At 45.9% G+C, this 23,141-nt stretch overlaps 1 protein-coding gene across 3 annotated transcripts in view; it reads left to right on the top strand.

The window, feature by feature from the left end:
• Positions 1-2,017: 2,017 nt before the first annotated feature.
• The window catches only part of LOC147426700 (uncharacterized), a 118,618-nt gene continuing 97,494 nt past the window's right edge, over positions 2,018-23,141 (top strand). Inside the window, exon 1 of one of the 3 annotated variants that reach the window (XM_086498610.1) lies at positions 2,018-2,345. In XM_086498610.1, coding sequence (XP_086354736.1) covers positions 2,214-2,345 — 132 coding nt within the window. In that variant the 5' untranslated portion in view covers positions 2,018-2,213. The remainder of the gene's footprint in view (positions 2,346-23,141) is intronic. The other 2 variants (XM_086498611.1, XM_086498612.1) reach the window with 2 other exon arrangements.

Here is a 23,141-nt window from a genome sequence, read left to right on the forward strand (position 1 = left end):
TGCTAAGTAGATCTTGCTTTTGTTTGCTGTTGTTAGGTCCATAGTCAATGAGAATATGAATAAAAGAGTCTTGCCAACATACCTTAATACCCACAAGTCTACTTGATTGATGAGATTTCTAGTTGTAATTCTTTCACAAGAATCCGAGAGTAATTGAGAAAGAAGAAAAGCTAAGAATGACCATTTTGTAGCCCTTTTCATGAGAATAAGTAGAACCACTTTGGGCAATCTATGTTCTTGAATGCACACCACATCAAAGTACCTAGTACAAATCCAAGACTATAAACCAAAAAGTTTAGAAGGATCATTCATTCTCTTACATTTCATGAGATAATCTTCCTGAAGAATTGTTAGGATGAAAAGGGTTTTTTAAATAAGTGCAAGAGATGTTAAATCATTGAGGATGGCCTACCTTTTACAACTTTAATAAATAAACAATAGAAAATAATGAAAATGTGTGTGTGTGTGTGTGTGTGTGTGTATATATATATATATATATATATATATATATATATATATATATATATATATATATATATGTGTGTGTGTGTGTGTGTGTGTGTGCACGCGCGCGCGAGAGAGAGAGAGAGAGAGAGAGAGAGAGAGAGAGAGAGAGAGAGTTTCGAAGGAACTAATGCAAAGGTTAATGATTAACATTCATTTTCTCAAGTTCAAGATTTAACATAAAACAAGTGAAAGGGTCACGGTGGCTTTCTAAAAAAACAAGAAAGTGATAAAGTCATTAGGTTGAGTTTAACTGGAATCATTGTTTTGGAAAGGATTGCCTCAGCTTAGCCTTGAGCAGATTGAAAATTAAGAATAACCGGTTGTAAACCATGGTAAAGGGAAGAAAAACGGTGAAATATGTGAGAAAATAGTTCAAAAATCTTACAAAATTATGCTAGTATTTCCAATTCGCTTCTTTGTGAAGAGGAAATTCAGCTGAAGGCCGCTTAATAAAAGAGGCTTTCTCGAATATTCACTAGAATTAATTTATAGAATGCAAGAAAAGTCAAGCCATGTGAGTCTGTGAAATAACAAGTGAAGGGTCACGGTGGCTTTCTAAAACATTAAGAAAGTGATCAAAACATTAGGTTGATTTTAACTGGAACCAGTGTTTAGAAAAGGATTGCCTCAGCTTAGCCTTGAGGCGGTTGAAAATCGAGACTAGCCGATTGTAAACCATGGTAAAGGGAAGAAAAATCAATGAAATATGTGAGAAAATAGTTCAAAAATCCTATAAATTTCAAAATTGTTGATAGTATTTTCGGTTTGCTTCTTTGCGAGGAGGAAAGTAGACTGACGATTGCTTAATAAAAGAGACTTTCTCGAACATCGACTGAAAATAATCTATAGAATGCAAAAAAAGTCAAACCATGTAAGGTTGTGAAATGAAAGGTGAAATAAAAGGAACTCATTTGTGTGTGTGTATGTGTGTATATATATGTAGGTATGTATGTATAGAATTTATTAGAAATATGCAAGGTGAAGTTTCACTTTAGCATTCTAAAAAATAGAATGCAAAAAAAGACATGTTAGGATGTGAAATGAAAGGTGATTCATTAATATTTTAAAATTGAAATAACATTTAAGGTAAATCTCAATCATCGTTGAAACCATCGAAAATATGTCTAACTCAACACTCCTCTAAGGCTTTTTTTAGAAAGCCAAAAAGAACTCATCAATATGTGTGTGTGTGTGTGATTGTGTGTATCTATTGAATTTTCTAAAATTATGCAAGGTGAAGCTTGACGTTTACCTTCTAAAACAATAAAATGCAAAACAAGTCAGGATGTGAAATGAAAGGTCAAATAAAAAGATTCATTTATTAAAATGTTATTTTAAAATTAAAATAACATTTAAAGTAAGTTTCAATCATAACTGAAAACATAACATTGAAAGTATGCTAACCCTACACCCCTCTAAGGCTTCTTTTAGAAAGCCAAAAAAACCAACAATGATGTAAAAGATCACCACTTCAAACCATTAGTGTTACTTTATGTGACAAAACATACCCAAACACCAAGGCAGGCAGGCAAAAAATTATTTTGAGAGAGAGAGAGAGAGAGAGAGGGTGTAGTAGTGTACTAGCTATTTAAGCAACACACTGTCAGGATTAGTACTGATGGGCAATGGATTCATAACCCGTTTGTCGGAGAGAGTAATCAAAATAGATTTCACTGATTTTGCCCAGCAGTCTACCCAAGAATGAAATGAGATTCAGAGCAAGGAACTACGAGGAAGAAGAGGCCGCCGTATGCCTTCCTAGGCAGCCAGCCCAGCATCATCCCCTCGGCTCCACAGTGCCTCCGCAATTGTCCCAGTTGCAGTACCTTCCTCTCCAGGTGCAATTTCCAAACCGCCTAATTCAGCACAAGTCTTTTCTATTCTTTTTCTTGTGGGTGCAAGTGTAGTTCCCATTTAGCAGGAGGAATTCACATTAGCATCTAGGTATCACAGATTTTTACTGCACTGCTATACCAGTTTATTGGATTGCCCTTTTAGACCGTAATAGTACAGAACGAAAGATAAAATTGGTGTGTACAAAATTATTTATGGTGATGATGTTAGTCCTCAGTTGTACAATCTCATCTAATTAAGTTTGTTCAAATATTTCAAGTTTGTTAGACTTGACATGAGAACAAATCGTGCTCCATAAAGCACAAGCCATGACAGAAACTTAGTTTGCAATTCTTTGTATTTATGTATGTTCATGTGTGTGTGTGTGTGTGTGTGTGGGTGGGTGCATATATTAATACCTATTTCTATACCCACTATTGGGCACTCATGATGTTAATGGGGTTTTGTAGTCTTTGGTCAATTTTATGGATAATGGAGCTGATGGTTATATTGCCTTGTGGATGACTACCATGAGTCTATACCTTGCACTTGTCTAGGTGTATATGTTGTTGGGGGGGGGGGGGGGTGTATGTGTGTAAATATATATATGGTCCGGACTCACGCATTGTCTCTGTCGAGCTCCCAAAGATTTCCAATGAGTATCTGACTCGGACTTATACCTGCGATCCACACAAACACTATGTAAGTGGGGTTTTGAATGCACAACCAAGTAAAAAGTGCAGGGCGAGAGATAGGAAAGATCAAACCCCTTCAAATTTAATTTACCTACGTGTCAAATAGGCATTAAAACTACTTGAGATTGACTTAGCACTCGAATGTTCCCAACACCGATAGATTGCTCCTAACAGAGAGACCCTTTGTCTTGTGCTCCAATGCTTGTCGAAATTGCAAAGTGGCAAAGTGGAGGGCAAGAGATAGAAACGATAAAACCCCTTCATATTTACTTTACCTGGCTGCCAAACAGGCACTGAAACTACTCGGGATTGACTTACCACTTGAACCCTCTCAAGACCTAAGGATTGCGCATGAGTGTGCTCTTGAAAAATTGATGGCGAATTGAGATCCTTTCTCTCGTGCTCCAATGTCCGTCGAAACAACCTAATGGAGATAATATTTATGTATCTTCAGAAGGCACTGTGAATCACCACGAGTTGAGGGAAATATTTCCAAAGGAAGATACCTGTTAGTCTTCAATCAACTTGAAGATTGTACTTCCTAAACTGTTTATGTCTCAAGGTATCACATCAATTTAACTTATTGACAACAAAGTCAGAGTGAAACCGATTCCTTGAATTGTTTAGTGAACATTGCGACAAATGCGTCTAAGTAATAGTTGTCAAATGCAGCGGCATTGAAATGGTGAAGATCTAGGTTCTACACTTCCACAAATCTTTTACTTCTTTCCCTTACGTTAGTGATTGCTTTAGCTTGATTGATGGTTCCTTTCACTTTTTCTTGAAGAGCGGGAATGAGAAAAAGCAGTAGAGAGAGAGAGAGAGAGAGAGAGAGAGAGAGAGAGAGAGAGAGAGAGAGAGAGAGAGAGAGAGAGACCCGGTTGGGTCCCAACCAACCGTCTCAAGGGCCCCCCACATCATTGCCGATGTGGTATTTGCTTTAGATTGCGTAAATGGAATGTACACACATGCAATACCTCAAGGTAAACTTCATCGACTCAAATGGGGAATGTCGCCGCGGTAACTCCTCAAGATGAGGCACCTCTGGGGCTGATTTGATGCACCTTTGGATCCTCCTTGATGCGGGATTGTGGATGGCCACCAACAGGTAGATCTCGGGTTGAATTGCACTCCTGATGTGAGAGGAATGAAGGCCACAAGTTCAGGAAAATATTTTCAAAGAAAAATATTTGTTAGTATTCAATCAACTTGAGGCTTGTACCTTGTAAACCATTTAAATGTCTCAAAGTATCACATCCATTCATCTTATTAACAAGGAAATTACAATGTGGCTAATGCCTTGAATTATTAAAGTGAACATTATGACCAATGTGTGCTAGAATCATGTTAGGTGCAATGGAAGAGGTTTATGGTGATAGCTTAGGATGAGTGATTAGTACACACACAAGATTTCTTTTACTTAAATGAGAGAGATGTGTAATATACAAAGAGAGAAAAGAGAATGATACCGTGAGTAAAGGTTCTGTGAGTGAGAGACAGAGAAAGAAGACTTAACACGAGATGGGGTCCCAAATCCCCCTCCAAGGCCCCCCTCTCTATTGCTAGAGAGATATTTGCCTTATGTTGCACAAATGCTGATACAATGGATCTAGATGCTGAGATGCTAATGGGATCTTGCGGTAGATGCTTGGATCTGAGAGGCTAATGGCTGAATTCTAAAAACGCTAGGCTGACTGGTTGGGATGTGCAACTATGGGGCTGATCTGGCAATGTTGACAAAGACGACGGGCTGAAAACTGAAAACGCTGGTGGTGATGAGGTTTAGGGCTCGATTCTGATGCTGATGCATGGGCTGAAATCACAATGGCTGATCTGGGATGGCAATGATGAAAACGCTATTCGTAGAGCTTGGTATGCTCAAAATTTTCATTCAAGCTCATTTCGGCCTCCGTTTCCACTACAGGTAGTTTGTGTAGATTTTCTGTCAGTGAAATTTTCTAGAGAACAGATCCCTAGTCTTCTTTGGGTTGTGCTATATAGCACGTGGTCCTACTTCGTTTTTCCTCTTTCCGGGTAGTTTTCACATCAAGTGCAGTCACTCGCCATGGTTGACAACAACAAAGATGTTTTCAAGATGTTTGCTACTGAGGATAAATTGGATGGGGAACAACTACGCAATGTGGGCTTACATGATGCAACATGCTCTTGTGTCAAAGGGTGTTGGGAATGTTGTGCAGGGCATTGATGAATGTCCACCTGCTGTGTATACAGGTTCTGTTGAGGATGCTGCAGGTTTTGGTGGCAGGATTGCTGCTGCCAGAGCTGTTTTGCCTACGGGTGAACAGTTTCGGTGGGATGTTAGCAATGCACATACTCATGCATTAATTGCATTTTATGTGAAGTGAACTATTACTTCTCACATTCGCTGAGCTAAATCAACAAAACAGGCTTTGGATATTCTGGATGGTCTCTATGCCAGTCGCAATGAGGCTAAAATTGCATTGTTGCGCAAAGACCTGGAGTCAAAGATTATGCATGAGGAAGATGACATGGATACTTTCCTTGCTGGTATCAAGGATATTAATAAGCAACTCATTTCTGTAGGCAAAGTCATTTCTAATAGTTCACTTGTGTAGACTGTTCTTGATGCATTGCCATATTCTTTTTTTTTCCAAGAAAAAGATCCTTTCATTAGGTAATAAAACTGCCCATAGGGCTACAAACCACCTCTACTAGAGAGGGCTACATCAAAAGCATGGGGAGACACTCCCAGCGAGTAAACAAAATATGTACAATGGGGCTAGATCATAAAATGGGAGGAGGAAAGAGCCACACAGGTGGCCAGTAGTGCCATTTGGGCGCACCCTGGATCATGGTGAAGAAAGGCCCTGGGCGCAAGAGTAGCAGCAAAGCCTCTCTGCGCTCCCGCATGCGGTTGGAGCTGCCCTGAAGTCTCTCGAAGTGGCCCTTGAGCGTATGAATCAGCTCCAACCAAAGGTCACGAACAATCATCGCCGGTGGGATAGGGCGAGCCTCGAAGATGCAGAAGCAACGGGCCCGCCAAATGAACCAGAATGTTAGGCCAAAGACGAGCTCCCAACACACCTCCCTTTCACTGCACCACTCCTGGGGGGTAAGCTTTGTGGCAGGCTGAAGTGTAGGTCGACCCCCCTGATTCACCTTGCTGGTGGAAGCTAGCTCATAATGGAGCGCAGTGCCCGTGAGGGTGGACCGGGCTACAACACCTTAAGTGAATTGTCGCATTGTGGAAAGAGTTGGCATCAGTCGAAGTAACCGAGCCAAACCTGCTGTGCCGTGGGATAGTACCAGAGGCAGTGACGCTGACTCTCCAAAGGATGGTCACAAGGTGCATAGGTTGCCGACAAGCCACTATGCACTAGCTAGCTCCCCACTGCTTTAGGTGTATGTGCAACTAACCACTGAAGCAAAGTGACTTGCCTTGGCTTTCTGGAGTCCCACAACCGCTCCCAACTTGACAAGAACTGAGTTGAAAGACCCTCCTCTTGCCAATGAAGTGCTCCAGTAGGACGAGCCTCTCTCCTGCTGCCAATATGTGTCGCCCTAGTCGAACAATGTACTGAAAGAAGGGGATCCCAGGGTGATCGGCTGAAGAGAAGGGGTCTCTCCAAAACCACTCTCCAGGGTCCCACTGCACTTGTGCCAGAGGGCAGCTCTCCCAAGCCTAAAACCGCCAATGGCCTGTCTCAAGATCTGCTGGGTCAAGATCTATGACACACGTCCTTCCACAGATGCCTACTATACGTATCCTCTGAAAACAGCACTCGTGCCAGAGGGCAGCTCTCCCAAGCCCGAAGCCGCTAATGGCCTCTCTCAAGATTTGCTGGGTCAGGATCTATGACACGTCCTCCCACAGATTCCCACTACACGTATCCTCTGAAAACAACACTCTGCTACTTGTGGAGACTCTACAAAGACTCTGTGTAGGCGACCCTCTCCTCTCAAATCACATGGGGGTACGGACTTTGAGCAAGCACGAACTGCGATGAGGACCTCCAGTCACGTGAAGGCCCCCATCCATCTGGGAGTTGCTGTCTCTAGAGGGGTGAGCCACTCAGCTGGTAAAGCCTCTGTAATGTCCTCGCACATGCTCTGCACCCCTCTCATGCCTTGTAGCTGGATGCTTTGTGCCTCCTCAGGCAACTCTGAAAACTGAAGTCAGTCATGGAGAGTGCGGGCTGAGCCCTCTGCCATGGGACCCCAAGAAACACGAGGCCTACTACCAACTAGGTGACCTCTCTGAGTGCGAACCATGTGGTTCCAAACAAGGGGCTGTTTCAAGCGCTCTTCTGTGCAGGTGGGTTGATGCTGCTCTAAGCAACTCCTCAGTTGCTCCCAAGACCGAAGTTGCTCCGCTCCCAAGACCGAAGTAGGCTTGCAGCAAACCGATCCTCCAACCTCCTACTCAGACAAACACTGCGCATCTCTGTGAAGATCCACCTGATGGAGGGGCTCCAAGGGCCCCCTGCATGAGGGATTCGAGCTTGAAGTCGGTGAAGCAACAACTCCTTTCCAACGCTCCTCCCCTGGAAGCAATCCTCTGACAACAAACTTCCCAAGAAGGGCTCTGGTGTGCTGTGCTGTGCTGTCACCTGCTGTGGTGTGGTGTGCTGGTCTATGATCCCCAGCCCGCCCTGAGAACATGGTAAGGTGATTGTTAGATTTACACCACTTTGCTGCTTCACATATTACATAGGTCTAGGGCACTTCCTTGTACGCCTAGTGTCTCCGGGCTGGCCACCCATAGCATAGGTTGTACCTTGTCCAACCGCTTGAGTTTGGGGCCGGCCGCCGACTTGAGTTGGGCGTCCACCTTGGGCACTCATATATATGGGGCTGGTGGGGGGGGGGGGTTACACATTTCATTATCATCTGATCATTGTATGGTCTTCTGCTCTGGTAGTCATGGGGGGCTCATCATCCCCTCTTCCCTACTCAACGTTTTGGTTTGTGGTCTCTCTCTCTCTCTCTCTCTCTCTCTCTCTCTCTCTCTCTCTCACGCTTTTGCACAGGCGCACTCGCACATGGTATTAGAGCTTCAGGCTCTCCATGGGACCGACACTTCACCATCAGCATGAGGTTCTCCTCTCCAACGTTTTGGTTTGTGGTCTACTCTCTCTCTCTCTCTCTCTCTCTCTCTCTCTCTCTCTCACGCTTTTGCACACGCGCACTCTCACATGGTATGAGCTTTAGGCTCTCCATGGGACCAACACTTCACCATTAGCATGAGGTTCTTCTCCCAAGGGATCAAGATCAACTAGCATTTCTGCAGATCTGCCAGCGTTTTGCAAAATCCAGGCAAGCGATGGAACTTGGAGAGTTTTCATCGCGGAGGACCTTCTCCACCTGTGTTTTTTTGTCTCCACACCTAGCGTTTTTGCTTTTGGCTGCCAGCGCTACCCTTGTTGGGCCTTTTCGTCGCCGGAAAACCCCTCTGCTCCATCTGCGTTTTCAGCCAGATCTCTGTTTTGGGATCCGCTGCACTTTTGGACAGCAAGGCAGCGTTTTCCGCACAGAGGGGGATCGCTGGGCTTCCTACCCCCGATCTTGCTTTTCGACACACCGGCTTGGCATCTGGTGCTTTGCCGGCCCGTATCCTCTCCATTTTTGTCGGATTTTAGCGATATACACCTGCTGTTTTCTCTGTTTTCAGCCCACTTTGGGTTGCTACATTGATTCCCCACCGTCCCTAGACCCTCTGCACCGCTCCGGACCATGCTGGGAGCGTATGAGCATGCTGAAAATTGCTGGACAGCTGCGTTTTCATCACCTCACAATTGCGTTTTTGGGTGGATAGTAGCCTCTTGGCTTGTTTCCGACAGAGGATGAAGTTACCTCCTGCCAGGACACCATCCGGTGGTAATCCATGCGGTCTCTCTGTGATTGCTGCAGTACACGATATCTTGACATCGGCTTGATCATCTACGGGTGTACGATCCTTGGGAGATCCATTCATTTTAGCCATCATTTGGCGGTTGCACACTCTAGAGGGGGTGGTGACTTGTGGCTTGCTATGGGCATCTGTAAACACTGGTGAGTAGGGAAGAGAGTGTTAAGACTTACACCATCTGTTGCTTCACAAGTCTAGGGCATGCATGTATGGCTAGTGTGCCTCCGGGCTGGCCACCCTTTGCATATGCATTTAGACTGCGCTGTCCGGTCGCCCACTTCTGGCTAGCCGCCCACCTTGTCCGGGCGCCCTCATATTTCATATATTTCTTGTTGGGTCGTGGGGGATTTTTCCAGGCATGCCCTACCTCCCCTTGGGCACCTATTTATGGGGCCGGGGGGGTACTCACTTCCACACTATCTAATTATTGATAGGGTCTTCTGCTCATGGTAGTCATGGGGGGCTGATCGCCCCCTCTTCACCATATCTTGCGTTTGTGGTCTCTCTCTCTCTCTCTCTCTCTCTCTCTCTCTCTCTCTCACGTTTCCGCACACGCACACTCTCACATGGTATCAGCAACTTCAGGCTCTCGATGACCCAAGACCGCATTTCCGCATCAGGTTCTCCTCCCAAGGGATCAGCACAATCAGCGTTTTCTGCAAGATTTGCTAGCATTTTTGCATCAGCCAGGCTAGCGATGGAGTTTGGAGCACTACCGTCGCGGAGAAACCTTTCTCCACTTGCGTTTTTGCAAGATCTCATCAGTTTTGCTTGCGTTTTTCCTCCTGGCAGATAGGGCCAGCCCTTTCAAGACTTTTCGTCGTCGGAAAATCCTCCCTCTACCTGCATTTTTCAGCTAGGAGATCTGCGTTTTCAGCAAGTGTAGGACAGCAGGCTGACTTTTTGCCTATTGTGTGGTCGATCACTCCATTACTCGTCAGGACACCATCTGGTGGTTGTCTGAGCGGTTATTGTGGACTGCTACAGCTTTGGAGACGGTACCTTCTACGGCTACGTGAGATCCTATTCCTTGATCCTTGGGAGATCCATTCTTTTCAACCATCATTCGATGGTTGCGCACTCCAGAGGGGTTGGTGACTTGTGGTTTGTTTTGGACACACCTATGCACTCATCATAGGAGTTTACACGAGAGATGGCCATGCTCATGGCATATGGGATTCCGACGTTCCCAGAACCATCTTGGGTGGACAGACACTTTCCACTTGACCTCGACACGTCAAATCACTTGCTTACACAGGAGCATCTACATGGACTTAGGGAGAGGATCTTGGATCTCTTCTTGACAGGTTCATTGCTTGGATCTAGAGATTGGAGTGGGACTTCAGTGCTGTTGTCACGTGACACATCCAACCCTATGTGTCCGTGGACAAGCTACAACATGATCAGGGTTCAGTCAGTCCAGTCAGTCTAGATTAGAAGTGATTTGGCACTTTTGTGAGTCTATTCGTAGACCGTGCATGCCCAGTCACTTAGTGTAGATGCATATCCTCTGGTTGCACACAGCATGATCATAAGCATTCCCATCAAAATCCATCAGAATCAGTCAGGGGAATTTTCCAATGCATTTAGCCTATTTTCCCTATTTTTGACATTTTTCACTTATTATTTTTAAGCGACTTTTGTTGGAAAGTAGGTAGGGCAAATTGAGTAAGTTTGTATATAAGCAAACCTAGACTTGCACTATTTGGCAGAAGAGGCAACAGAAGCCAAGCTCAGCAGGCAACTTCTCAAGCAAGAACTTGGTGGATTTTCCTCCAAGCAAAGACCAACCCTCGCCATAGCCTCCCAAAGCATTGGCGTTTTCAGTAAGCACCCTCGCCAGACAGCCTCAGCTAGCGTTTACGCATCAGGGCACCATCGCCAAGAATATCCCATCAACTAGCGTTTTTGAAGAAGCCAACATCTAGCGTTTTTGATCCCTTCAGCCTGGCGTTTTTTGCATGCCCAGCATTAGCAGATTTCAGCATCAGAAAGACCATCAAGACTAGCCCAAAAAGGTAGTAGATTCAACCCCGGTAAGACCATCAGTTTTCAGCCTTGAAGATCCTCAGTTTTCAGCCCTAAACCTGCAGAATTTTAGCGTCAAAGACCCACAGAAAACAGCCCCCAAATCAGCATTTTTGGCTCAGTCGCAGATTTCAGCCCATAGCGTTTTTGGACAGCAGTAGAAAGATTGCAGATTTCAGCCCTTAGGTCGGTCTCGTCGTCCCCGTCGTCATCGCCGACATAGCCTAGACTTGCATCAGTCCCATGCATTTCATTTGTACCAGATTGTGCAATCATAAGTAGACCACTCTCGCCGACGAGAGTGGGGCCTTCGGAGGAGGGTTTTACGTCTCTAGTGTCGTATCTCTCTTCTCTCTCTCTATCTCTCAGTCTCATTCACTTGCACGCACAGTGTCCATTCACTTTGTTTGTGATCATAGCATTCTCTCATTAAGAACGGAAGGCTCTCCCTTCCATAAGAACAAAAGGAACCTTGAGCACAGTTCGGAGCACTCATCTTGAGGTAAGCGCAAACATTCATTCCGCTGCACCTGTCACAAAGTGATGACGTGGCGGACAGCAGAAACCCTAATTTCTGCCAGAAACCCTAAAATTCCTGCAAACCCTAATTTTTGCCAAAAACCCTAAATTCCGGAAATCGCGGAGGCGGATTATTATAAAAAAAAAAAAAAAAAAATTTTTTTTTTTGGAAAATGATGAGCGACGCGAATTTTGCTTTTGCTTTTTTTTTATTAAAAAAAAAAAGAGAAAAGACTCTCTAAGAGAGAGAGAGAACTGATGCTTTTGATTTTAAAAGCTTTTGGGGCTCTGCTTTTGGGCATCCCTTGTAACCTTTAAATTAGTGGTGAGGGCCTCACTTCTCAGAGGATCTGGACGCAAAGTCTGAGAGTGAAACCCTAACCGCTCTCTTGTACTTTGATGATTGATTAATACAAAAAGAAATACCGAAAGGGGCGCCAGTCTTTGGGGCCAATATCTCTAGGCACGGAACTCCGCCGGGCCAGTGCAAATCTATTGTGATCTGTGAATTGTTTTGAAGTGGTTATTAGGTGCTGTCGCGGTTGATTCTTGACTTGGAGTGTCCAAGTTTGTTACAGTGGTATCAGAGCACGGCCGATTTCTCTTCTACGGGAAATCCGATCCCCGAATTTTTTTTCCGCGGCACCTATGGCTTCAGGCAATGATCAGTCGACTCCCTCTGCATCTGGAGATGCGGGCTGGGATCACAACGAAGATTCAGGCAGAGAGTATGGCCCGCCTCGGCCTACTCAGGCGGAGCAAAGAGAGATGGAGCGTCGTCAATTGATTGGTGATGCAACAAAGATGATGCTCAATTTTGCCAAGGACCCGAAGATGGCAAAATATATGAATCAGACCTCTTTGGAAGAGGTACAGACAGAGTGGCAGAGAACCACAACACCACTCCCGAAACCCGCTCTCAAGAAACCTTCTACCTCCAAGAAATATACGGAGAAGGAACTGGAGAACGTGGTTGATGCACGGATTGCTCAGCTTTTCGACGTGCAAAAGAAAGGCAAAAAGCACGGCAAAAAGCAGAACAAAGGTACTGACTTCCCGGGATATTTGGGTCGTCAGTCGACATTCGACAAAGCAAAGAAACGGAAGAAGCGTGTTCGATTTGAAGGAGTACCCAGTTCTTCTTCTTCTTCTTCTGACAGTTCTTCTAGCTCCTCGGATTAGAGCGAAGAAGACAGAAAAAAAGCAAAAAGCGAAGCAAGACACAAAGCTTCGGAACGGGCAAGAAAAAGGCAAAGAAGGCTACATCTTGCCCAGAGACTGACAGTTCTACTGAGGACTCGTCTACAGACAGCTCAGATTCCGATGACGGAAATTTTTATGCGAACAAGAAGAATTTTTACAAAGCCAACCAGTATGACTTTCTCGAAGATAAAAGCAAGAAAGTCCGAGAGTTTAAGGAAGGTGGCCACTCGATCAAGTTTGATACTTTTCAGGATACTCAGATGCTTCGAAGGCTTTGTCTCTTATACAGCAGTTTGACATCGCTTTCGCGGGAGGACGCTATTCAGAGCACTCCAAGATTCGGAGAGCTGCCTCTTACTCTGAGGGGAATACTCCTACTTGGTGGTCCACGCTTCTATTAAGCAAGACTGTGCCAGTTACATGGCTGAAATTCAAGAGGCTTTTTATTTCTTCTTGGTTGACTCAAGAGTTTGAGTGAGATATACGAGCTGCTTGGAACCATCTCCGGATGACCAAGAGCGATACAGTGAATTCTTATTGTGAAAGATTCTGGAGCTCTTTTCTACCCGCCTCTTCATTCAAGAAGATCTCGTTCAGAGAACAAATTGAGCGGTTTACCTTGGGTCTACCTACAGAGATCCGAGATCACTGCTTGGAACAGAAGTCAGCTTCTATTCAGGAGTTGATGAGTCATGCGAAGCGGGGCTTTGCCATTCACTCTGGCAGTCTGACCTACCCCACAGATGAGGCCATGACACAACGAGCCAAACAGACTTCTGGGAATGAAAGTAGAATGAAAAAGAGCAACCCAGAAGAAAAAAAAGGATGCACGACCCAAGCTTACTCCTGAGGAGAGAGCTCGCTTCATCAGAGAGGGGAAGTGCTTTGGATGCGGGGAACATGGACATATTTCCGCAAAGTGCCCTGATAAGGCACAGAAAGAACAGAATGATAAAGACGACGACAGGTCTGAGAGTTCGAGAGCAGCTGAGGAATGTGGCAGAAAAGGCAGATAGAAAAGCAGAACTGGTACCACATGGCGTGGGACTTGCACCGAATCAAATGAATGAAAGTACAAACTTTGCCGTTTTTTTTTTTGGGGCAAAGCGAAGGATCAGGAAGCTCTTTTGAAGGAGCCAAGGCCAACTTCTTTTCACTTGGAATTGGCGGCTCGATTTGGAACTACGCCCGACAGACTGACGCCACAGGCGGAGGTAGTTCCACTGGCACCCGGATGGGATGTTGCCATTACACCGAGCATTGGCAAACTTTGTTTGCAATGACAGGGGTGTTCAGGGCACGCGAGTGACGTTCTACTCGGGATCCCTTGGTACCACAAGAACTACGCCGTGGTTGACTACCGGGCCGAGAAAGCGACTTTGATAAATGAAGGGCTTAGAGATTGTACTTGATGAACTTCAGTTTTCTTACTCATTCTTTTGGGAGAACTGAACGATGGATAAAAGTTGAATATGTTTTGACCTGAAGAAAAGAACGCCAAGATTTTTTTTCTCCACGCTCATGCCGATTGCTTTTGAGAGGGCCTGAAGATCATACCATTGATCTGATATCTGGAAACACGCCACCGAATCGGCCACCTTATCGTGTGAGCCGAGTACAGAATGAAAAGACTATGAACTCAGTGAAAGACCTCTTGGAAAAGGGTCTTGTCCAGCCTAGTACTTCACCGTATTGCTCTCCAGTGTTGTTGATTTTGAAGAAAGACAGATCTTGGAGAATGTGCATCGATTATAGCACTCTCAACGAAATCACCATCAAGAACAGATTTCCGATTCCTAGGATCGATGATATACTCGACAGGTTACAGGGATCCTCGTGCTTTAGCAGGATTGACTTGAAGAGTGGATATCATCAGATCAAGATAGCACCAGGAGATGTCTACAAGACAGTTTTTCGGACGACTTTTGGGTTATTTGAGTTTTTGGTGATGCCTTTTGGCTTAACCAATGCTCCTGCGACATTTAACCGGATGATGGACAGGATTTTTCGAGAGTACAGGCTATTTGTTGGCACTTTCTTTGACGACATCATTGTTTTCTCGAAGAATGAGGCAGAACACAGAGATCATCTGCTTCAAGTCTTTTAGGCATTACGAGATCACACGCTAGTGATTAATGCAAAGAAAAGTGAATTTTTTCCTACCATGGATACACTTTTTGGGACACATTGTGTCAGCAACACAACAGGAGTGCAAATGGACCCGGCCAAGATAGAGACTATCCGTGATTGGCCCGACTTGAAGAATGTCCATGAAGTTAGAAGCTTCTTGGGACTATGTTCGTACTACAGGCGGTTCATACGAAAGTTTGCAGAGGTTGCTTCCCCTTTGCATATCTTGACACAGAAAGGAGTACCTTTTTCGTGGGGACCCACAGAGGTGACTGCCTTTCAGACATTGAAAGAGAAATTGACTACGGGACCTATTTTGACTTTGCCGGACTTGCAGAAGTCATTCGAAGTATATTGTGATGCTTGTGGTCGTAGTCTGGGTGCGGTCTTGATGCAAGAAGGCCATGGCATAGCTTACGAGAGCCGTTTGTTCTCTAGGCCGGAGATGACAGCACAGATTTATGAGAAAGAGCTTTTGGCGGTTATCCATGCTCTTACTCAGTGGCGGCATTACCTACTCGGAGCGGATTTTATTGTCTTTACAGACCATCAGAGTTTGCGCTACTTCTTGTCACAGAAGCAGCTTTCGGAAAAGCAGATGCGGTGGGCGAACATCTTGTCACAGTTTCACTTCCAGATTGTCCATGTGCAGGGACAGAAGAATGTGGTGGCAGATGCTTTGTCTCGGAAACCGTTGGTTCTGGCTATTTCCGCGATACATCATAGGAGCTTCGAGGATATGGTCGATCAGAGTGCCACAGATACAGGTTTTGCAGATATTTTCACACGGATACGGGATGGGGAGACAGTAGCTGGATACTCCCTTCGGGAAGGCTACTTGATGAAAAAGACTATGTTGTGCGTTACACAGCCGTTGAGGGAAAAGGTTATGACTGATTGCCACTGTCCACCTTTTACGGGTCACCGCGGCATTGCTACCACCACGAAAGGGGTAGAGAGATATTTCTTTTGGCGGAGACTCAAGAAGGATGTGGAAGAGTTTGTGCGCAGTTGCTTGGTATGCCAGAGGTCAAGTTTGACAGGCATAAGGCAAAGGGATTGTTACAGCCTTTACCCATACCCACCCGCCCCTCGGAAAATATTGAAATGGATTTCATTTTTTTTGATCTCCCGAGAATACAGAATGATCACGATGATTTTCCGATTACATGGCACGTCTGAGACGATTCTCTCCGACAGAGACCCCAGATTTATGAGTTGGTTTTGGAAGGCAATTTGGGAGAACATTGGCACGCGGTTGCAGTTCTCGTCATCGTTCCACTTGCAGACTGACGGGCAATCTGAGATTGCCAATTCAGTGATTTTCGATTTATTGAAGTCTTGTATCTCGCATCAGAAGACTCAATGGGAAAAGAACTTACCTTTGGTGGAATTTGCCTACAATAACACGATACACTCTTCGACGGGGAAGATGCCATGTGAGATTGTTGAAACTGCTGCGAAGGTTCCATCCTTCCTGAGCACGAAAGATTAGAAAATTTGAAGCGGATGTATATTCGCGAGATTTGGATACAGCTTTTGCCAAGGTTCGCGAGACTTTGCAGGAGTCTCAAGAACGACAGAAAAAGGCAGCGGATCGCCATCGTCGCGACTTGAAACTGAAGAAGGATGATTGGGTGCTCTTACTTTTGAGAAGGCACGTCTAAGAAAGAAAAAGGGAAAGGAGAGGCTTTTTCCAAAGCTTAGTATGTGATACTACGGACCTTTCCAGATTACTGACAAGATAAATGATGTCTCCTTCCGATTGGACCTGCCAGATACTTGGAGGATTCATAATGCATTGCATGTGAGTCTCTTGAACCCTGTTAAGGGTGATGTGCCTGATGATGGGGAGCCTGATGAGCAACCCGAAGTGGAAGAAAACGAGGAGATCCTTGTTCCTGAACAGATTTTGGCACATAATGATACGAAGAAAGGTAAAGTCCGAAGGCGGTTCTTGGTTAAGTTCAAGAACTTTCCTGCATTTGATGCGAAGTGGATGGAGGAGGAGGACCTAGCAGATACTCCTCGGATTGTGAAACTTTACCTCGATGCTTTTGGTTTAGCATAGTCTACTCCAAATGGAACCCAGAATTCAGCTTGGCCGAAGATCTGGTGCAGTGGGATGCACAAGAGGGGAGTTACTCCACTCCTTTGTCAACAGATGCCTCGATTTTGATACTAAAGTCACTGATGTCTCTTTGAGCTTCAGGGATACTGAGAGCTGACAGTATTCTGCTGGATGACTTTATGAAATGGAATTCCTGATTATGATACTGATTTGTTCTTGACTTCTTGTGAGTGCAGGAACTGATAGCCGAAATGACTGCAGCATTTTGGTCTGATTGATCTCGAATAGACATGGTTGCAATAGGGGTTAGTCAATCGGACATCGATGAGGTCCCGATTGGACCTAGATGTGATTGCTAGCTACATTGCCGATAAATCATGGTCTAAGATCCGAATGAATGTTGAATGTCATGTGATGTCCTCTGATGTCTGGTGATGTCCTGTGATGTCATGTGATGTGACTGTCGATTTTGTACATGTGCTAGATGTGTGTTCCTAGTACGTAGGTACTAACAGTCAGTGTCTGCTAAGACGGTTTATGGCTTTTGTCGGTTTTGCAGGCGTAATCGCGGTCGATTACAATGCTTTCAAGAGGGGGGTATGTCACAAAGTGATGACGTGGCGGACAGCAGAAACCCTAATTTCTGCCAGAAACCCTAAAATTCCTGCAAACCCTAATTTTTGCCAAAAACCCTAAATTCCGGAAATCGCGGAGGCGGATTATTATAAAAAAAAAAAAATTTTTTTTTTTTTTTTGGAAAATGATGAGCGACGCGAATTTTGCTTTTGCTTTTTTTTTTATTAAAAAAAAAAAGATAAAAGACTCTCTAAGAGAGAGAGAGAACTGATGCTTTTGATTTTAAAAGCTTTTGGGGCTCTGCTTTTGGGCATCCCTTGTAACCTTTAAATTAGTGGTGAGGGCCTCACTTCTCAGAGGATCTGGACGCAGAGTCTGAGAGTGAAACCCTAACCGCTCTCTTGTACTTTGATGATTGATTAATACAAAAAGAAATACCGAAAGGGGCGCCAGTCTTTGGGGCCAATATCTCTAGGCACGGAACTCCGCCGGGCCAGTGCAAATCTATTGTGATCTGTGAATTGTTTTGAAGTGGTTATTAGGTGCTGTCGCGGTTGATTCTTGACTTGGAGTGTCCAAGTTTGTTACAGCACCTAACAGCTTTGGACTCTCTTGGAGAGTTTACCCGCGAGATGTGGGAGATCAAGCATCCCGTGACTAAATCCGGAGTCACCCGGAGCTTGGCTTGGATGGTAGTGCAGTTGCTCTTCTACACTCCTGATCATTTGGATTGCTATCTTCAGAGTTGCTTACACTCACCCTCGGTAACCTTACAACAGATTTATCCCCCAACTTGGGATGTGGGCCACTCCTAGCTCATTCACATTGAGAGCCACATCGAGTCGCGGTTTGGTGGCGCTGTTGGGGCGGATTTTGTTTTGGTTGACACCGGAGGATTGGAGGCAGGAGATACAGGCAAGACGATGTAGACAGAATGGTCTGGCCTTTCCTCTTCTCAGATAATCTTCACAGCGCAGACTGCTGAGTCTGGCTTCCCTTCTTCATACAGGATGATTTTGGTGCAGATAGCTTGGTCTGACCACACCTCTTCTCAGAGGCCCTTTATAGCACAGACTGTTGAGTCTGGTTTTCCCCTCATCTTGGATTACCTATTGACGGGACTCGATCCAGTGGTGGTCCGTGCGATCTTTCGGTGACTGCTTGCAGACTGTTTAGTCTGGCTTTCTTTGATTCGGAGGACGATTACGGCGCAGATTGCTACATCTTGCCTTCTTGGAGTTTTACACAGCTTAGCCACTTGGCCACATTGGGTTGCAGGTTCATGCATTGACAGGCTTCCGATCATTCTCATGACAGTTCTTGGGCTTCTCCATTTTCTCCAGACGGTTTGACTACTGACACCACAAATCCTATTAGGCAGGATACTTGCAGGTCTATTGACACTTCTTTTACAACAAGGAATTGTTTTCACACTCAATTCGGAACCTTCACGCAATATCTTCACCATGAATCGGTGGAGTATATCAGTTTGCTACACTGCTCATGACGGCACTTTACCATGGGGATTTCTTGGCGGTCAGGAGACCCTAGACTGTTGCTACACTCTCGGGGTTCACCGGAGTATTGTCCTTCAGTGAACATCGCAATAGCCATCTTCATCATTTGCCTCACATCTTCTGCTTCACACGGTTTGTTCAGCATCAAGTGTTGAGAGGGGGTGTTAGACTTACACCACTCTGCTGCTTCAGAGGTCTAGGGCATGCATGTACGGCTAGTGTTCCTCCGGGCTGGTCACCCTTTGCATATGCATTTAGATTGCACTATTCGGCCGCCCAGTTCTAGGCCGGCCTCCCACCTTGTCCGGGCGCCCTCATATTTCATTTATTTCTTGTTGGGTCGTGGGGGATTTTTCCAGGCATTGCCCTACCTCCCCTTGGGCACCTATTTATGGGGCTAGGGGGGTACCCACTTCCACACTATCTAACCATTGACAGGGTCTTTTGCTCATGGTAGTCATGGGGGGACTGATCGTCCCCTCTTCACCATATCTTGGGTTTGTGGTCTCCTCTCTCTCTCTCTCTCTCTCTCTCTCTCTCTCTCTCACGCTTCCACACACGCGCTCACAGAGGAGGTGGTGAGGAGAGGGTGGGTAGGGGCGAGAGGGAGGGAGGGGGTGGGTAGGGCGAGAGTGTGAGGAGAGGGTCCCATTCCCTAACTTCCTCGCCCCTACCCACCCCCTCACCATCCCTCGCCCCTACCCACCACCTCCTCCCCTCGCCCCTACCCTCCCCCTCCCTCCCTCTCACCCCGAAGGTGAGGAGAGGGTGGTTGGGATGAGGCCAGCTAGGGGTGACAAATCTGCGTAACTATACTCAAGGAGCTCATTATAACTGTTGACCATGGATAAGTTAGGCACAGCCAGTAGTGTGCACATAAGATATCTGACCATCACAGGTGTTATAACTCTGATGCTAACTTGGACATTTGGTAGTTCTTCTTGTAGTGCACAAGGTACTTTATAGAATGCACATAGAGCATTTGGTGGAAAAAGCTGAAGAGAGAGAGAGAGAGAGAGAGAGAGAGAGAGAGAGAGAGAGAGAGAGAGAGAGAGAGAGAGAGAGCTTTATTTACGTCTACTAAAGGCCAAAGTTGGCCTATGAGACCAAATCATATACAAAAGTGGTGATCTGGGTGTCGGTAAAATGAGAGAAAAGAAAGAATAAACCGACTGTGCCTACTGTGAATGAGTATGAGAGTGGGTGGTAGCTCCAACTTCACGGATAGTGGCTACCCTGTGTGTGCAGCATAGCAGTATAGGCACGTGTGTGTAGCTCTGTCACACACGTGCCTATACTGCTATGAAATGTTATATTAACGTTTTCAAAAGGCCAAAATGACCTATGAGACCAAAAAAGTTACAATTGATGAATCTGATATCATTTCTGAGTACGGAATTTACAAAGGTACAAAGAACTAACACTAAAACACTAAGGAGAAAGGAAATAAATCTGAGGCTGATTCGGGATTGAGACGAGATACCGGGGGGGGGGGGGGGGGGTCCCAACTGAAATCTCTCATCGGTCGCTGTCGGATCTCATCAACCTCTTCCATGGTCAGTACTCTGGTTGGGCATCTTGCATGTCGAGCTAGAGTGATCTATATCTTCTGTTGCAGTCTTCGTCAATGGTGGGAGATCCCCCGAGGTCGTGGGGTGTCTAGATCTACCTAGCTCAGTGGCTCGGTCATGCAGCGTACCTCTAGTATGGGTGGGCTCTGAGATCTGCTGTAATGACTGCTCCTTTGGCTCTGCCCTGGCTGGTGTAAAGAAATTCGTGATTCGTCTCTGGGACTGGCTTTCCCTTGATGTCCTCAGCAAGCTCTCCCTAAGTCTGCGGAGCTCTAGCAGGAACAATCCGAGACATCTCTGATCCTTGTATCTCATGACTCTAGAAAAAGGTCTGAAACCTTCTCTAAACAGGCAGTGGAAGCGGCCGCGTATCTCATAGTACTCTGGGCAATGACATGTGTAGTGCAGCTCTGTCTTTGGCTCTAAGTTACATAGGTGACATATCCTGGCCCCTGCTCGAGCCTGGCACCCCTCAAAATCGGCCAGTCTCGATCTGGAGCTGATGTGGGAGTGTGCGTATCTGCCCGATAGCGCATCTTATCCCATGAGATAAGTGCGTATCCATGTATGCAGGCCTAGTCACAAAGCCGTCCTCCGTGAGTTGGAGAAGATGCTCTCTGTAGAAGGCCATCTTCGTGCCCAACTCCTGTGTCTGCTGTATCGATGTGCTCCTAGTATCTAGTTGAATCAGATCCTGGCGTATGAGTCTGGTGATCTCTGTCCGTGTGAGAGATAGGGAGGGTGCATCCAGGGAGTATTGAAACGGAGGCAATCTATCCATGTTGAAACCATGCGACTGAAACCATGCTGTCATCTGTCCATACCAACATGTTGTATCGCCTTGTAGAGCTAGTTGTCGAGATGACTCCAGGGCAAGCCGAGTGTATCCGTCCCTGGGGAGATCTTATAGACCGTGCATAAAGGATACTGATCTAGTCAATGCCTCCACCACGAGGGGGGGGGGGGCGGCTAGCTCGGCTCGGATAATCTCATGCGGCACTAAGGCCTTAGCCCGAATCGTCCGAGCGATCATAGAGACCGGAGGCCTCTCCATATCTCTTCATCCATTGGTGTTGCCAAATCTCCCATGGTGGTCTACTGAGGGTCCCCATACCTGAACTCCATAGAGCATAGTTGGAGTCACTAGAGTGTCAAAAAGCCAGAGCTTTGTTCGCGGTTCCTGAAATTGAACCTGCGAATACATCCTCTCCAGTCCTCCCAAAGCTGCATATGCTCTCGTCAGTCTAGTCTCTGATGCTCTCCTTAGTGAAAACACCGGTCCACCGAAGACTACCCCAAGATAAGTATATGCATCTGTGTACTCCACAATCTCCTGGCCATACGTAAATGTGGGTGTCCTCTTGACCCATTGTGGTGTGGTGCTGAACACCGTAACCTTGGTTTTCCCCAGGTTAATAGACAATCCATTGTCACGAGCAAATGTATGCAGAGCATCCAAATGACGCTGCATCCCCTCTGGAGAGTCAGAAATCAGCAGAATATCGTCAACATATAGTAACAACGGAATCCATTTCCCTGCTAGCTGAGCCCCCCCTCACCCTGACGCTCTACATAGTCCGAAAACTCATCCACATACATCCCAAAGAGAGTCGGGGATAGGGGGCATCCTTGCTTTACTCCAATAGTGGAGTGGACCATGTCAGACATTCCCTCAGTGGTGCGTACCCGCCCCATCTCTGTCTTGTATAGAGCCAGAATACCCCATATCAGCTCTGTAGGCACACCCATGTCCTGTAGTCTGCGTATAAGTCTGGCTCTCGGCACTGTGTCAAAAGCTTTGCTGAAATCCACAAAGCTACAATAGATCCTCTTGCCATGGTGTCTACCCTCCTCGATAATAGCTCTGAGTGTCAGAATCTGGTCAAGAGTGGAGAAACCTCTCCTGAAACCTGCTTGCCCTGGTGCTCTTATGCCCTCTGCCCATCTACTCAGCCACTGCTCAAGAACGGATGCATACAACCTAGCTAATGTGTGACCAACCATGATGGTGTGATAATTCTCGAGAATCATGGGATCTCCTGACTTGAAAATAGGCACAATCGTAGACATACTCCAAGTCTCAGGGAAGCCTTCATACATGGCTTGATTAAACATCATAGCCAGGAGCTCTACAAGCATATCTCTGGCATGCATGAAGTGCTCTGCTACCAGATCATCATGATCATGTGCTCTCCTTGTCTTCATCCTGCCAATGGCTTTCCTTACCCTCTCGGCAGTAAAGAAAGAACATGTCTCCGGGCATGTCTCTAGTGGGTCCGGCAGAGGTGGTTGCCCTGATGCTGTGTAGAGAGATGTGGCATATTCCCCCCATGTCTCAGTGGAGGTGACCGCTGGTGGTGGTGAATGCTCGTGGATAGCCTCCATGCTTCACCTGAGTCCTGACTTATAAATAGCTGATACAGATCCCGCTCTAGCTGAGATAGATAAGCCCGTTTCTTTCGTCGCACTAGGCGGCGAAAGATAATCCGTGACTGTTTATGTGTGGTAATACCCATGAGCACTTTCCTCTGTAATTTGAGCCTCGTCTCTCTACACTCCTCATCATACCAATTGTTCTAGGGCATGCTCCCAGATCGTCTC

Source organism: Adiantum capillus-veneris, chromosome 24, assembly GCF_014529385.1.
Source record: "Adiantum capillus-veneris isolate H3 chromosome 24, ASM1452938v2, whole genome shotgun sequence".
Classification (NCBI taxonomy): Eukaryota; Viridiplantae; Streptophyta; class Polypodiopsida; order Polypodiales; family Pteridaceae; genus Adiantum; species Adiantum capillus-veneris.